This window comes from Columba livia, chromosome 8, assembly GCF_036013475.1.
Source record: "Columba livia isolate bColLiv1 breed racing homer chromosome 8, bColLiv1.pat.W.v2, whole genome shotgun sequence".
In the NCBI taxonomy this organism is placed as follows: domain Eukaryota; kingdom Metazoa; phylum Chordata; class Aves; order Columbiformes; family Columbidae; genus Columba; species Columba livia.
Genome location: NC_088609.1, coordinates 16,414,336 through 16,428,925, shown reverse-complemented (window position 1 = coordinate 16,428,925; position 14,590 = coordinate 16,414,336). Strand labels below are relative to the sequence as shown.

Here is a 14,590-nt window from a genome sequence, read left to right as displayed (position 1 = left end):
ACCTGTAGTATTGGAGAAGTTCAAGAGGTGGGAATGCATATGAGTCATCTTGGGTCTCTTGAGAATGGTGGTAATCTGGAGAAGCTGCTTCAGAGCTTTACAGTCTCGGTCTCATCTGCCACACAGCATGATCTGCGTTGGACCAGATGTTGCTTAGAGAGTCTGTGTGACTTGACACAGATGTTATGGAAGTGTCTGGAACAGGGCATCAAAAGTAGAGGGGTTAAAGCATAATTTTGGATGAGAGGACTGTTAATATTGCATTCCAAAGTAGTGAAGAGGCAGAGATGGTGTTTTAAATTAACGCATGTGTTCTGGAATCATTTACTTCGTCCACATTAGCATGCATCCACTTGTGTTTTGATAAATAGCTCTCTCATCCAGCAGAAATGCCAGGTTTATTTAATGAAGCATGAAGTAAATCAGCAGGAGAAATCGAGGGGAAGATGGATTATTGATGGCTCCCTTCCCTAATGTCTTCACTTCTCCTTATTTGAAAGCAGAGGGAGATCTGGCAAGGATATCTTGCCAGTGTGGCGATGTTCATTTGAGCCTTGATTTTCACTGAGGAAGGGTATCTGGTTTCTTCTGCTTTTCAACCAGGGCTTAGTGTGTAAGCATCACTTGGGTGGTGGCTACTTTGTTGGTTGACTTGAAGAGGGCCAAATCGAGAATTTGGAAGCTCATTTTAAAAGCATGTAAGATCTTTCTTTGACATGGCCAAGGCATATGAACTATGCTGAGGGATTCGTGGAGGGAATGCCAGTCACTTTTTTGCCATGGGAAAAACTTGTCCTGGGTGGTGGTCTGACTGCTGCTTGATGGGCAGTGTGGAGCTTACCTCATAGTAAACTGAATTTCTTGGTCGTCACTTAATTTGCTTTCAATGGCAGTGTTCATTAGTCACTTGAAGAAGAAATACCCTTGTCTTTTAGGTGGTGATGATGTATTTGACCATCAACCTGCAGTAGCAGTTTTCAAACTCTGTAATCTGACCTGCTTGCTATCAGCAGAGGCATTCAATGAAGTCTCTGGTTGGTGTGCTACATTGAGGTTCATCAGGATTAGGTTGACAGGGCAATTCTTTGAGAAGTAAGGAAGCAGGGAAGCTGAATGAAGGTTGAATTATCTTCAAAAGAGGCTGGAAGCCCATTTCAGTCGGTGTTTCTGCTTTGTCCAGGTTTTGAGGGAACAGTCTGCGGACACAATGTTGATGACTGCCCAAATCACAACTGCCAGAATGGGGGTATCTGCGTGGATGGTGTGAACACATACAATTGCCGTTGCCCGCCACAATGGACAGGTACGTACTATGTAAAACGTTCTTGTATGGGCTGGGCACGCTTTATGAGGATAAAATGTAGGACTTCTGGCCTTCCCCCAGTGTACAACTGGAGTTGCGTACAACTGAACGCCACTCACATCTGTGACTTGTTCTGCAGTCTGGGGGGCAGATGTCAGTAGAGGCCTTAAAAGAAAACTGATTTCATCAAAGCCACCACAATGGAGGGTGATTTCCCATTGCACCAGGCAGTATTACAGACTTACGTGCACATGGGTTTGGCAGATGGGTACCGAGATTCTTGAGCTGCAGTGCAGTGTGACTGACAGAGCTGTGCTTCTGCTTGCGTGGATTACTTTGTAAGAGGATACGTGTTTTTTACAAAAGTACAAAGCGTAGCTTTGCTATTACAGGTGTGTGCATTAGCAGCGCTTTGCTGATAAATCTTGGGAGTACTTTTAACCTGGAATAATGATCCCCATATAGATAATAGTAACACTGCTGAAAAACAGGGCAAATCTGAAAGACGACATAGGTGAAAGAAAGGGAGGGAAGAGAAAAGCAGTATAGGTATGGGAAGCTTATGTTTTGCTGCTATTATTTTCCTGCTATGACTGATTTTTATCTGGAGTTCTCCGACTAGCAAAGCTACTTTTGCTTCATAAATGAGTCTGCTTTACTCTGAGTCTGTGGGGGGAAAAAAGTGTGAATTTCGAGAAAGTGTTATGCATGATGTAAGGAAGCAGCTTACAGGAAATTCAGTGTCATTTTTAGTCACAAAATGTCTCCATACCTCAAAAATAAACAAATAACCTCTGGGTTTGGGGTTGTTTTTTTGAGTCACACGAGCCATTCTTAGCTGGCACACTTTTTCATATGAGTTTAGTTTTGCCCTTCTTTCAAAATCATAGGTGAGAAAATCAGCACTAAAACAGGAAGACTCAGGTGTGGACTCAGTTTTGCATTTTTGCTTGCATAAAGTAAACTGGGATACTTGTTTTGGAACTAGGCTTGAACTTGCTTCTCAGCTTCTGAAGAACCCTTAGCCCCTTTTTCTTCTGTATCTAGAAAATATTGTATTTGAAGCCAGAACATCTGTGGTGATTGGTAGTTCAGGCAAATTTACTGTGAGGAATTTGACTACTAGAGATCAGAGGTTTCATGTTGTCCTAGCTTTTTTTTTTTTCTTCAGAGAACATCATTCTCATTATAAACCCATTGTCATTAACTGCAAAGGAGGCTGCCAGTTAAGAACCCTCATTAACTTTAAAAAAATTATGTATTCTTAAATGAGGTTAAAACCACATAAGAGTGAAATGCACCACTGCTTGCATAGCTCTTTGAAACTTGGTGTAAATAGGAGAAAATGAGTTCTCCCCTTAATAAGCAAGTGCACTTTCTCTTATACTCCTCTGTCTGTATGTCTGTAAAGCCCACAGAAAGTGAAACCTGGAAAGGAAAACATTAAGACAGCTTGGGTGTGAAGCCAACAACCCTTCACTGACCCCTAAAATCTTGCTCCACACAACAGAAATTATAAACCTTTTTATGGCTTCTAGAATCTGTCAGTAGTAAATTAATCTCAGGCTTACTCCTGAAGGAAAATAAAGGATATGATGGATCACGAGTGTGTACGGTGTGAGTATATAATCTACAAGGGATTATTTTGCTTTGTAGAGGCATGATAAATTTACCTTGGTTTACAGGATTTGGGTGGCTGGCTGCTGTCATTAGGGATGACTTCTGCAGCTCTCCTGGAAGAGACCTGAGTGGCAATAGGCTGTGATTCTCTTTTGGTTTTGTGGTAGATTGTCTCTGTGATTACTTGCTGAAGTTCTTTGCAATGCAGTGGTGCTCGTTCACTCTCTGAACCTCTCATAGGCTCTGACTGGCATTAGGAAAAACCATTAGACCTATGTTGTGGCCTAGTCTTGACTCATCTTTCTTTGGTGAAACCCTGGAAAGAGAGAGAGGAACTCCCCAAACATCACGTTCCCATGGCTTTCTAGAGCAATTTAATGGAATGGGATTTCTGAGAATTTCCTTTGTTTATGGTGAAGTTAAGGTTATCAGTACAGCAGTGGTTTTAGATGGTGGATTCTCAAGGCCATTGACTTTCTAGACTTCAAGAATCAGACCAGTTTGGAACTAAAACTGGTCTCACCATTTAGGAAACAGCAGCTTGGCTGCTCAAACAATGAACAACAGAGCCTTTGGGGAACTGAACTATCTTGTTTAAAATGAACCAGGCCAGTTTTGCTGTTGAAACTAAAACGCTAGTAACTTCAGAAGTATCTATGCACATTCATGCTGCCGGATGTTTGACAAACTGTCTTGCAAGTCACCCAAATGCCTCTTGTTCTAATGTGGTCTTGCAGCTCAGCCCAGCAGTGACCCTGCACCCTGATCTCAGTTGTGTTTTCTGAAAAACTTGTTTCTCTGAAGAGACTTCAGTCCCTTTTCTGCATGTTCAGTTAGAGACCAGGAAGGTGCAATATACCAGTGCACATGCTGCTTGGAGATGTGAAGGGTGACACTGAAGCAGGGCACGAAATAGGGAAGATGGATGGATGACTGCTAGAATAGTTTGGAGATGTGACCTTTTTTTTCCCCCAAGATTAAACTGCAGCTGATGCTGACAGGAGTAAACTATAATAAAAAATTAGTTACTCAGCAATAAGGAAATGTTGTATAAGTACAGGTCCATCCTTTACATAAACAAGGTTTATAACATTGTAAATCATCTCTAAGGTAAGTGAAAAGGGGAGAGCTGAGCAAACAACTCTTGCAGAATCTGTCCTGATAAGTGCTTATAGCCAGCAGTGAGGAACTGTGAGAGTGAACACTTCAGGAAATCAAAAGCTTCCAGTGAGACCTTGAGGTTAGAGGACATTGTGTTCAGCTTAAAAAAAAAAAAGGACCCAAATATGCACATTTGAGTAAACATTAGTCAAAAGTGAAAGAATGTTGAATTTTATAAAAGTACTTTAACAGTGTAGATGTGCTGTATTCATGACTGTTCTTCTACAGTCTCTTCTTGCTCATGCTTATTTGTGAAGTGATCTTGGAGCAGTTAAAATTGGTCTGTTTGCAGTTTTAGTCTCTGTCTAGCATGTTTGTTAATATGCTTGTGCTTCCTGGCATAGAGAAACCAGTCCCATTCCTTTCTAGAAAAATCAAGAAGCTGTACTGCACCCAAGGAAGAATAGTTTTGTGTAAAGTAATATTGAAGCATTCTTTACTGAAAGACAATCTGTCCTAATTCCTTTTGGTAACCATCTGCCTCTTGTAATTCCCTAACAGGTGGTAGCCTGGACTACATAATTATGCATTTTTTTGTTATTTTTTTCTGCTTGTTACTGGAATCTAGTTTTTGAGAAACTGTTTGCTTTCAGTCTTCATTTCCTGCTCCTCAAACAGAGCTCACTGCTCCTTTTCTGTTGAAGTATGTGCCTTCTCTTTCTCATTTTGCTGTGTTGTTTTTTTGTGTTTTTTTTCTGGAAAGATAAAATCTTGCCTTTCAGAAACAATGATGAGAAATTCCTGCTGTCACTAATGTTTTTGTCACCTTCAGAGTTCTCGTATTTCATATGGTTATAGTGATTGTCAACCTCGTAAATCTGTAACTGGCAAGACACTCTTGGATGTGTGTTGGTGAACCTGTCCAAGATCTTTCCTGTTGCTGAATGTTAACTGGTTGGTTGTTTGTGTAAGGATGACTTTATGTTGTCCCAGGCTAAATCCTTTGTCAGAACCAGTGTTTGTTTGAGTCCTTTCAAGGCACCATGTTGCAGATATGTAATGAAGCTCACTTTTTTTCTCGGAAATAGATCAGCATGCTTTTGTGAGAGACTGAATTCTAATCCTCTACGCATGGCAGCCCAGAGAATTTGGTGTGTTTCAAGTGTGTTTTGAGTTAAAATCAGCCAAAAATCCTGACTAACGTCTCTGCCATGTGAAGACTCTGCTTTACGCTGCTGTTCTGCAGCAGTTAAACCAGGCTGATGGGGCTCACTGTGGTCGGAGGAGGAGGTGTCTTTGCCTTCTCTCCCAGCCACCCTTCCCTGAGCTCACTCTGGTATTTGTTGGATTGTGCCACTTTAACTCACTAATCCAGGAAAAAATCCTGTCCAGCTGCTTGCTTTTTTATTTTTTTTTCCCCTTGTCTGGGATCAGGAATTAAAATTCCCAGGGCAGTCTCATGGGTAAGTGGCTGTAAACTGGTGTGGAAGGTTAGGGTGTCCTTCCACGGGGCCTGGTGAAATGAGCTGAGAATGTAAAGCCTTATCAGTCGTTCCAGACTACAATTTATATAAAGAACCAAGGCTTTGTTTAAAATGCACCCGTTTACTTTGTTGATATAACCTATGCAGTTTGTGTCAAAAAAGATGACTCGAGAATTCGGGTACTAAAGTGATTAACAGTATGAAATGCTGTAAATGCTTTTGTTTTTCTTGGCTGAGAAGGACTCCTACTCTGCTGTGGAAAGTTTGCAGTGTTTCAGAGGATCACGATGAGTCTGTATTTGATCCAGATCACCTTTTGGGAATGGTGCGTGGCAGAGATTAAGATATGCATCCTAAGACCCTTGCGTAGTTTGCTCCTGAACTGCTGCATCAGGAGTTGGGGGTGAGTTTCTGGGTCTTTTGGGGGGGACACTATGTCCACACTGAAGTGGGTTTTGGAAGACCCATGCTATAGTGTTTCAGTAGCAGGCTTGGCCCGCTTGCCTCCTTTCATTACATCTACCCCTGTGGCTGGGAAGCCAAGACTCCCATGGCAGTCGTATTTATTTAGGCTTTGTTTCCCCCTGAAAAGGGGGCTCCAGTGAACTGTATATTTTAAAATCTAGGAGACTTTTGTCTCAAGGGAAGCACAGTGTCCTAACAGCTGACTTCACCAAATAACTCCAGCATTTGGAACTAGCTTAAGAAGCAAATGTTTGTCTTGAGCAGAAAAGCTCTTCAGGCAGCAGGGCTGTGCTTTTTAATTAAAATAGCTGTTAGCTTGGTCATATGCTCTTAAACACTAGCACAAGGGTTACTTTTTCTGCGGAGCTTTACACAGGAATTTTCAAAGAGGGGGCATTAAGGGTTCAATTCCTATTTAATTAGAGTAATATTTGCTCCCTACCTTTCTTTTATTTGAGAATCCCAGCCTTAAACTCTGGGCAGATGTGACTTTGCTGAGAAGGGGGGATAAACATGAAAAGGCTAATGTTTAACATTTTTATGTAAGACCGTATGCTCTGGTATTTTGGTTTTTAAAACTTTTTTTTTTGCCAAGTACCATTTTCCTTGACTTCTCTATCACGACGTATGCAGTAACAAGTCCTTTTAACTTAGTGGTCAGAAGATACTGCTTTGCTGGAATTCTTAGAGGGCTTGAAACGTGGAAGAACTAATTATGATACTAGATTCCAACCCAATCTATTCTGTGATGGCTCATAAATCTTGAATGTGCCAGTCTCGTAAATGGTGGAATATACATCCTTCCTACTTTCTGTAGTGTATTGATTATTTACCTGCCAGAGAGCGCTGTCAGTGTTGCATTCTTTTCTGATTGTGCATGCACCTGCCAACCAGAACGTGCAAACAGCAATTCCTCACCTTTGTGTGAACACAGGCAGGCTGTGTCAGACTCCTGCCAGAAGTGTCGGCATCTCTCCCAGCAATGGCAGACTTTCTGGGGCCTTTCCAAACGTTATTAAAAAGCATAGTAGTGTCTTTGGTACTGGCTGAGATCCGTCTACACCAAACTTGGCAGGCTGGCTGGTGATTAGCCGTCACTACAGTAGTATCTCCAAGAGACAGCTCTCTGAAAGAGGCCAAGAGGGATTATGAGTCTTTTTCTTCCTTCATGTTTGAACTGGCAGATACAAAGGGAGCAGGGAGCATGTGGCAGCCTCCGGAGCTGGCAGCTCCCAGTTGGAGTGTACAAATGATTTGAAGCATTGGACATAAACTTTGTCCTCGATGTTGTTTGCTTCTCTTGTGGTGCTTGATTCCAGTGTTGTGCAGAGCAAATTGATTTCGGAGGCATTAAAAGTTACACCATTAGTACCTTATTGAGTATGGATTCTGGAACACCTACCACAGCCTCCCATTTGTTTCATGGTTCTTTCCATTTCCAAAAGCAAGCCTTGCTTAGGTGGTAGCTGTGATAAAACACCTGAGGTGTTAACAGCAGAGCTGAACCGATAGCAGAATGACAGCATCTGATTTAGACAGCACTGCTGTCTCTTCCCTTGCACCTTTGCTGACTTTGCAGGCCAGAAATACTCTTTGCAATCAAACATGCCACATAATCCCTTATGGACCTTAAGTTTTCAGTACATCTTGCCTGTGTTTGGCAGTAAAGATAAAATAAAGTCTGACCTTCTGGTGAGGATGGGTTGGTGGATATGAGCCATGAGACCAGGCTAATGGGTAACAGTTGTTTTATCTGCAGCTGACTTGTTTCTGGAAGTTTCTGTCTCTTGCCTTGTACTTAGAATGAGGTGATTTGTCTTTGGATAATTACTGCAGATGACTTGCTGAGATAGCTGGAGTATACGAAGCTTTTATTGTAATGTTTGGCTCAAACTGTTACATTTTTTTCCTTGTAGATACTTTTCCCTTTTTAGGTATTTCCCTGATTCACTGAATTTTCCAGAGGAGGTAAAGAGAGAGGCAAAATGAAGAGTAGCTTGGAGAGGTATATTTCTTTTTGGTTACTTCTCTGTGCTGCTGCTGTCCTGAGTCATTTCACCTGCCACTGACATATTAAACCAGTCTGTCATTAGTGCATCACTGGTAATTTTTAATGAATTTTGTTCTGTTCTTTTTTTATTGCTGCTCTGAAGAGCCCTGTCAGGACTGCCCTCTCTACCCAGTAGTCTGTGGGGAGTGATTTAGGGCAGTATTTAATGGATCAGGGTGTGCATAAGTCTCTTAAAGCCCAGAGTTTTGTATTTGTGGGTTGTAAATTCCCTTGTAAAAGACCATTAGTTCCACTACATGCTTCCCACTGAGGTTATGAAATTAAACTCTTTTCTCTACCATATTAGCCTCAAATAAGCATAGATGTTTACTTGCTACAATTGTAGATTCATCTTCAGTTGTTCAAATTCTATATTAAGCTCTTAAACTTTGTGATATCTTTAATAGCATTTGACATTGCCTGAGATACAGTAGCTATATTAAAAACAAAATCAAAACCCCAACACCTGAGGTCTGGGAATGGCTGCTACTGCTTTGCTGCTCAGTAGTTCCGTATTTCAAATGGGAGAAAGATGCTGTGAGATCCCAGGGAAGGAGCACTTTTTTTGAAGGCTGTGATGCCTCTCCCTACTTCTGAAAATTCCTACAGGGGAAAAATATTTGTTTTTTTTCAGGGGAAACTGCCATAATACTTAATCAGAGAAAACCTTTACTAAACACACATGTGACGGGGGGTGGGTTTTGTGGATGTGAACAGTGTAGTCCTTTGAATTCCTGTGTGGGGCTGAAGGCAGCAGTTGTATTGATCGTGTTGCCCACAGGGAGCTGTCGAAATGGCTTCATCAGAGGGTCTGGAATTTAGATGTCATCTGGACATCACACTGGAAATACTTTTCAGTATTACCACTCATTTGTTGCTTTGGATGTTCTTGTCTCTGTAAAGGTGTCACCTTGTTCAGAGAGGTTCGCAGTTCTTTGCTTTGAGATCTTGCATCAGTAGAGCAAATTATATAAATGATCAGATAATTTCTTTGCCATGTGCTGTAATGACTGTTGTATTATATTTTTTTTATCATCTGTCTTTCTCCCATTGTGGGTAACAGTTGTTTTGTAAGTCTCTTACGAAATTTTCTCCTTGGTCTGTCAGACTCTGAACTCTACCCCTCTTTCAGTGTCTTTATTCAGAGGTGGCGGCTTCTGTGCTGCAAAATGTATTCCAGGCTGAGGCTGTGCAACTGCTATTACACAACAACTGGTTGCATTAGTTATTCTTCCTTATAGTCAAATGTCTTGTCATTGATGTTTATTTTGTTGATTAAAGCTGTGATTGAGCTGAGGACGTCACTGAACTCTTCCAGGGAAGCTGAAATATTTTCTCAAACAGTGCCTAACTGAAACCTTCTGTAACAAGTCTGTTTGCCTTTGTATTTTACTTGGCATCTGTGCATCAAGCCTTGTCTGCTGTTGCACTGCCCAGCAAACTTGTGTGGTTGAATCTGTCTGAAATTCCCTGACTTCCTCTTGGCTAATATAAATATTATTTTGTTAAAGATATCACTGCTTACTGTTAGTTACCTTCCAGACCATTAGTTAAATGCTCCAATGCCTGTGTATATTTGTTAATTTCAACTCATTATTTTCAAGGAGTATGGATAATTCTGGGTGTTAAAGATTAATGGAATGTTTTTACAAATGTACAGTTCAACAACATGCAGCTACAGTATTTTTCATAGACATCATTTTACTAGAAGACCTGATGGTTCAACACAATTTTTCGTTTTCCATTTGCTGAGGGAGACTCGCACAGCGAGTTGAGGAAACTGAGCTTTGACCTGACTGCCCAATGTGCTTTGGATTACACGGTCAATGCAGGCACTTGCCTTGTGTGAGAAGAAAGAACTGGCCAGAGAAATGTCCTTCCCCAGCCAGATGTGCCCTGCCAGCCAGCAGCTGAAAGTGCACATGGGTGGTTGGAGAGGGGAAGGAACCGCGTGGTCCCTTGTAGTGTGGCACTGCCAGCCGCCTGCCACGATTAGATTTAGTCACTTGTACAAATACTGCTTCTTATCTCTTGGCCCGTTCTTGAGTCGTGATAAGACGCTGTTCACCTTCTCACTTAGTAGTCCTTTGAAACTTGGAGAAAAAATGTAAACAGTTCTAATGAGCCATGCTTTCTTGAGCTGCACTGATCATATTCAAAAACCGTACAGTAATCTTTGAAATACTTTGTGAATTAAATTACTTTCAGAGTTTGTCTAGATCTGCTTTATAGCTTCCCAGATAGCCCTTTCAAGAGACCTAGCAAGCTCTTCCCTGTGTGCTAGAGTGCTAGTCTAGGATAAGTGGCAAACTTCTGGTGATGCACTGAGATATGATGGCTTGAAATCCGATGCTTCTCTTCTAGTCAACCTCTCAGGACCTTGAGGACCAGTTTGTGATTCTCACTGGATTATCTTTCCCTTCCAGTATTATTAAACTTTTAAGATATTCTGATTTCCAGTTCAGTCTGAGTACAGTGCTGGGGTGGTTGTGATTTTGAGAGAAATGGACATTTGTCTCCTCCCAGCTCAGTGTTCAAGGAACTGGGTTTTTTTGGGTGGTGTTTTTTTGTTTTGTGTGTGTGTTTTGTGTGTGTTTTGTTTTTTCTGATATACAGGAAGGTATTTCCATCTTTTGTCCTACCAAATGTTTTTAGTGCTTAAGCTGCATGTGAGATCTTCTCTCGGGAGCTTTGGCCTCTGGTGCTCCAGCTGTGCATCAGCGGACTTTCCTGCTGGAGAGCTGTTCAGAGGCCAAGAAAACTTTCTCCTTTATGGAAAAGTGTCTCTGCCAAAGCTGAAGACCTCTGATTGAACTGACTGAAGGTCCTGCCTTCAGTGCAGCTTCCTGTCTTGGAGCTGGGATTTATGCAAAGCCTGTGTGGTTTGGTAGGATCAGCTTTTAGAGGCATCTGTTTCTGCTTCCCAGGGTGAGAGTTTTGGTTTCTTATTTGCTCAAGTTAATGCTCTGCTCTTTCAGCGTAGGATAACATGTAAAATGAGTGCAGTCTGCCTTACCTTTGTGAATCAGACTTTATTATTTCTTTTTAACATGAAGAGCATTAAGAGAAGGAGATGGCTGTATCTCATCAGTGAAATCTGGTACAATTCTTGTGTCTGCCTAAAGAGAAGCTGCCAGTTCCTGTCCAGTTCCTGCTGGTCTGAATGTGGGAGCAATCAAAGCAGCAAACATGTCTGTCTTACTCCAAATGGCATTTCTGAGGGGGAAATATGCAGGAAGTAACTTAGTTTCATAGTGGGCAAAAAGCTCTAAGAGTTGAAGGCTGTTCCCTTTCTCTACTTCTAGTTTTCAATTTTGAACTACCACGTGGTCTGGCTGTTTACTCTGTACAAGGTCACTTAGAACCTGAGTTGGCATTTTGCTTGATTTCCCAGGCTCTGTAAATATCAAGGTCAGGTTAGGCTTTTATTAGCTGCTTGGAGTAATTTGTTTCCTTTCTTGTTGTCTTTTATATGTATGTTTCTACATTTCCATTGAAATATTGTGCAGTTAGCGTATTTGCTCTGGCCTTCGCTACTTCACCCCGTATTTACTATGTTTCCTTTCAGAAATGTCATTGAGACTAGCAAGAGCAGGAGAAAATAAATACCTGCAGAAACTTACAGCTAAACGAATTAGCATTTAGCTGAACTGGTGGTGGGATTCAGAAGCACTATGTTATGAAGATGTGTATTACACTGTACAATTAATAATGGAGTTTGCTCTTGGAAGTTGAATTTCAGTTCTGTGAATGAAAGACTTGATTCTTCCAAAAACTCTTAACAAAGCAGAAAACAGGCTTGCCAAGTACATGGCTACAAAAAAAATGTACTTGGTTGAGTTATAATGAAGCCAAAGCAGCATCTCATAAGTAAACTGTTTCAGAGATCTTTTGTTTCATGTGATTTAAATCTACCTAACTAACCTGGCAGGGAGAAGTCTCAATGAATGTTCTGCACAAGAAGTTTTAGAATTAATTCCTGTTTTATGTCTGACACTGAGAGTTCTGTCTCTGCCATGAAAAGGTTGTTCAGAAAGCTCCCAGGACAAGACACTATGTTGAAGACCTGGGTCATTAACAATGGAAGCATCAGATCTTTTCTTTGCAGCACCTGCCAAAAATATTCATCTGTTTCTCTCACTTGCATGAGGAGTTGAAGTCTCTGCTGAGGGCATAGCAGCCCTTTTGGGGAGAATGAGAAGTGGTGGGTATCTTGCAGTCCCACCAAGAGTTAAGTGATGATGCTGATTTGAGGGAGGGCAATACTGAAAGACATTTACAAATGTGTGTGCTGGTTTCAGGGGCGGGGGAGGGAACCAACCAGAGTAAACACCAAACAAACAACAGCAACAAGAAACAAAACAAACAAGAAAAACGACCCCAAACCATAGATGTGCATTGAAGAGTTAGAATATTGACCATTAATCCCATGTTGTTAACACCTGAAGATTCAAAACCCCCATATATAAGCAACCATAAGGTATCTAAAAAAGTCAAAACTCCACCTAGAAAACTTTTATTTCTCTTGTTTGAAGACTTCAGGCTACAGAATGCATTTCTAAGCCACTCAAGTCTCACTTCAGCAATCAGGGCTCAAGCATTTTCAGTGACCTAGAAATTGCTTTGCATTCTTGCCAATTCACCAGTTCCAGTTAAGAAATGCAAGCGCCTTGGGCTCCAATCTGGGATTTGTAGTATTTTAAAACATAGCTCCAAAATATTTCAATGTAGTTAGGTTGATATGCTCTTCTTGCCTTATGTTGCTTTTGAGTCATGTTACTGCCCAGAAGTTGAGTCTGGATTTCAATTTTTTCAATAAAGAATAAGTTGGGGGTGGGTTTTTTGTTTTGTTTTTGTTGTTGTTGTTGTTGTTGTTTTTTCCATTAAGTAGCAAAATACAGTAGTTAATTGCTTATTTACAGCCCTCATATTGAGTTGAATTTCCTTTTTTTTTAAAAAAAAAAAACTGCATTAAGATGGAGATGTGTTTTATTTCTGTTAAACACATATATGACTGGTCTTGTAGCTGCAAAAGGAGCATTAGGAATCTGAAAAGCTAAGTGAAAATTAAATTTAAGGAGCTTAAATGTGCTATGTTCTTGACATATAGCTGAACTGCTTGAGAAAGTTTAATCTCTGCTCTCTTCTCCTTTTGTGGAGACCTTGATACACTTTAGAAGTCTGTTCTACCTCAGAGCTGCACAAATTTGGAGTAGCCCAGGAGCCAAGGTTACTGCAAGCACACCAGGGATGTCACTGGGTGCTGTCTTTTCTAGAAGTGGGGAATAAGTGCTAGGAAAAATAACTATTGGGAAAGAAAAAAATCCTGAAGTGTTGATATTATTAATGACACTTGAAGTGGGAAGTTAAAAACAAATCCAGAGACTTTATGTGAGGGAGTAGTTTGCCTATCTTTGCTAAAAAAAAAAAATCCCAGACTGCAACCACACACACACAGACATTGCCCACCATCCACCAAAAAAGCCCCACCGAATGTTACACCTGAGGAGTTTTATTCAGCCGGTCACAAGGAAAGTGATTTGGAGAGAGGTGTGATACTGTGGAGCCTTGCGGCAATTTCAGTGCTGAAAACTGCTCAGGCTTTAGTGATACCGAGTGTAAAGTGGCTGCAGCCGACGAGAGGATGTAAATGCCGCAGGAACAGTTCTGCAGCACGACTGCGCTACGGATGAGTGTGTGTCAGCGAGGATGTTCTTTGATCTGGGTTGGGCCTCCTCCAAGAAAAGGAGGAAAATCACTTTTATAACAAGCAAATAAAGCCTTGATTTTTTGTTTTGTTTAAAGGAAGTCTGTGAGTTGCTGGATTAGTGTGACTGCTAGGAACCAGTCTGAGATAACTGGCTCTTTTCAGTTTGGTTACTGATAAGCTAATATCGAAAGCTAATGAACAAACGACTTCTATTATGACAAATGCATGGGTTTGTTTTTTCATAATGTAGAGTGCTATGTTTTGCAGATAACAACATGAAGTGTTAGATTTCCCCCCAACCGTTTCACCAAGTAAACTGGGAAGTGAGGATTAAGTCTGAAAACTCTATTGCAATTATTATTATTGTTAAACTTTTACTATGTTTTTTTCAAGTGATAAAATCCTTGTTTTGAAGTAGTCCTGCTGGAAGAAGGAACACAGGCACAGCACAAAGTCAGTTGTGTGACTTGTTTTTAATAACTTCATTTATTTGCCACTAAGGGGAAAAAATCCAGAGCTCTTAGGACAAATGGCTAGGATTTATTTAAATACTTTGAAAACAAAAGGAATTGTGGTTTAGATATAGTAGATGGAAATGGTTAAGACTAAACATTTTTAATTTCTCGTGAACAATAAATATTTTGATTCTGTGTGTTGAAGGGATGTATGTGTGCACTTGTATCGTGATTGCTGGGCCATTAATAAACTATGTGACTGTTAAGCAACATCTAATAAATATTGTTAAATTGGCAAACCTGAATAAACTAAAGCCTGGGCAAATTGGCAGGGAAGATCCATGGCTCGCTCTTGAATTTCTTATTCTTGGAATATGGGGGGGATTCCAGGCAAATGTGTGA

At 40.8% G+C, this 14,590-nt stretch overlaps 1 protein-coding gene across 2 annotated transcripts in view; it reads left to right on the top strand.

Annotated features, from left to right (window-relative positions):
- The window catches only part of NOTCH2 (notch receptor 2), an 84,731-nt gene that overhangs the window by 24,755 nt on the left and 45,386 nt on the right, over positions 1–14,590 (top strand). For both annotated transcript variants that reach the window (XM_065072238.1, XM_065072239.1), the window contains exon 5: positions 1,181–1,303. In XM_065072238.1, coding sequence (XP_064928310.1) covers positions 1,181–1,303 — 123 coding nt within the window. The remainder of the gene's footprint in view (positions 1–1,180; positions 1,304–14,590) is intronic.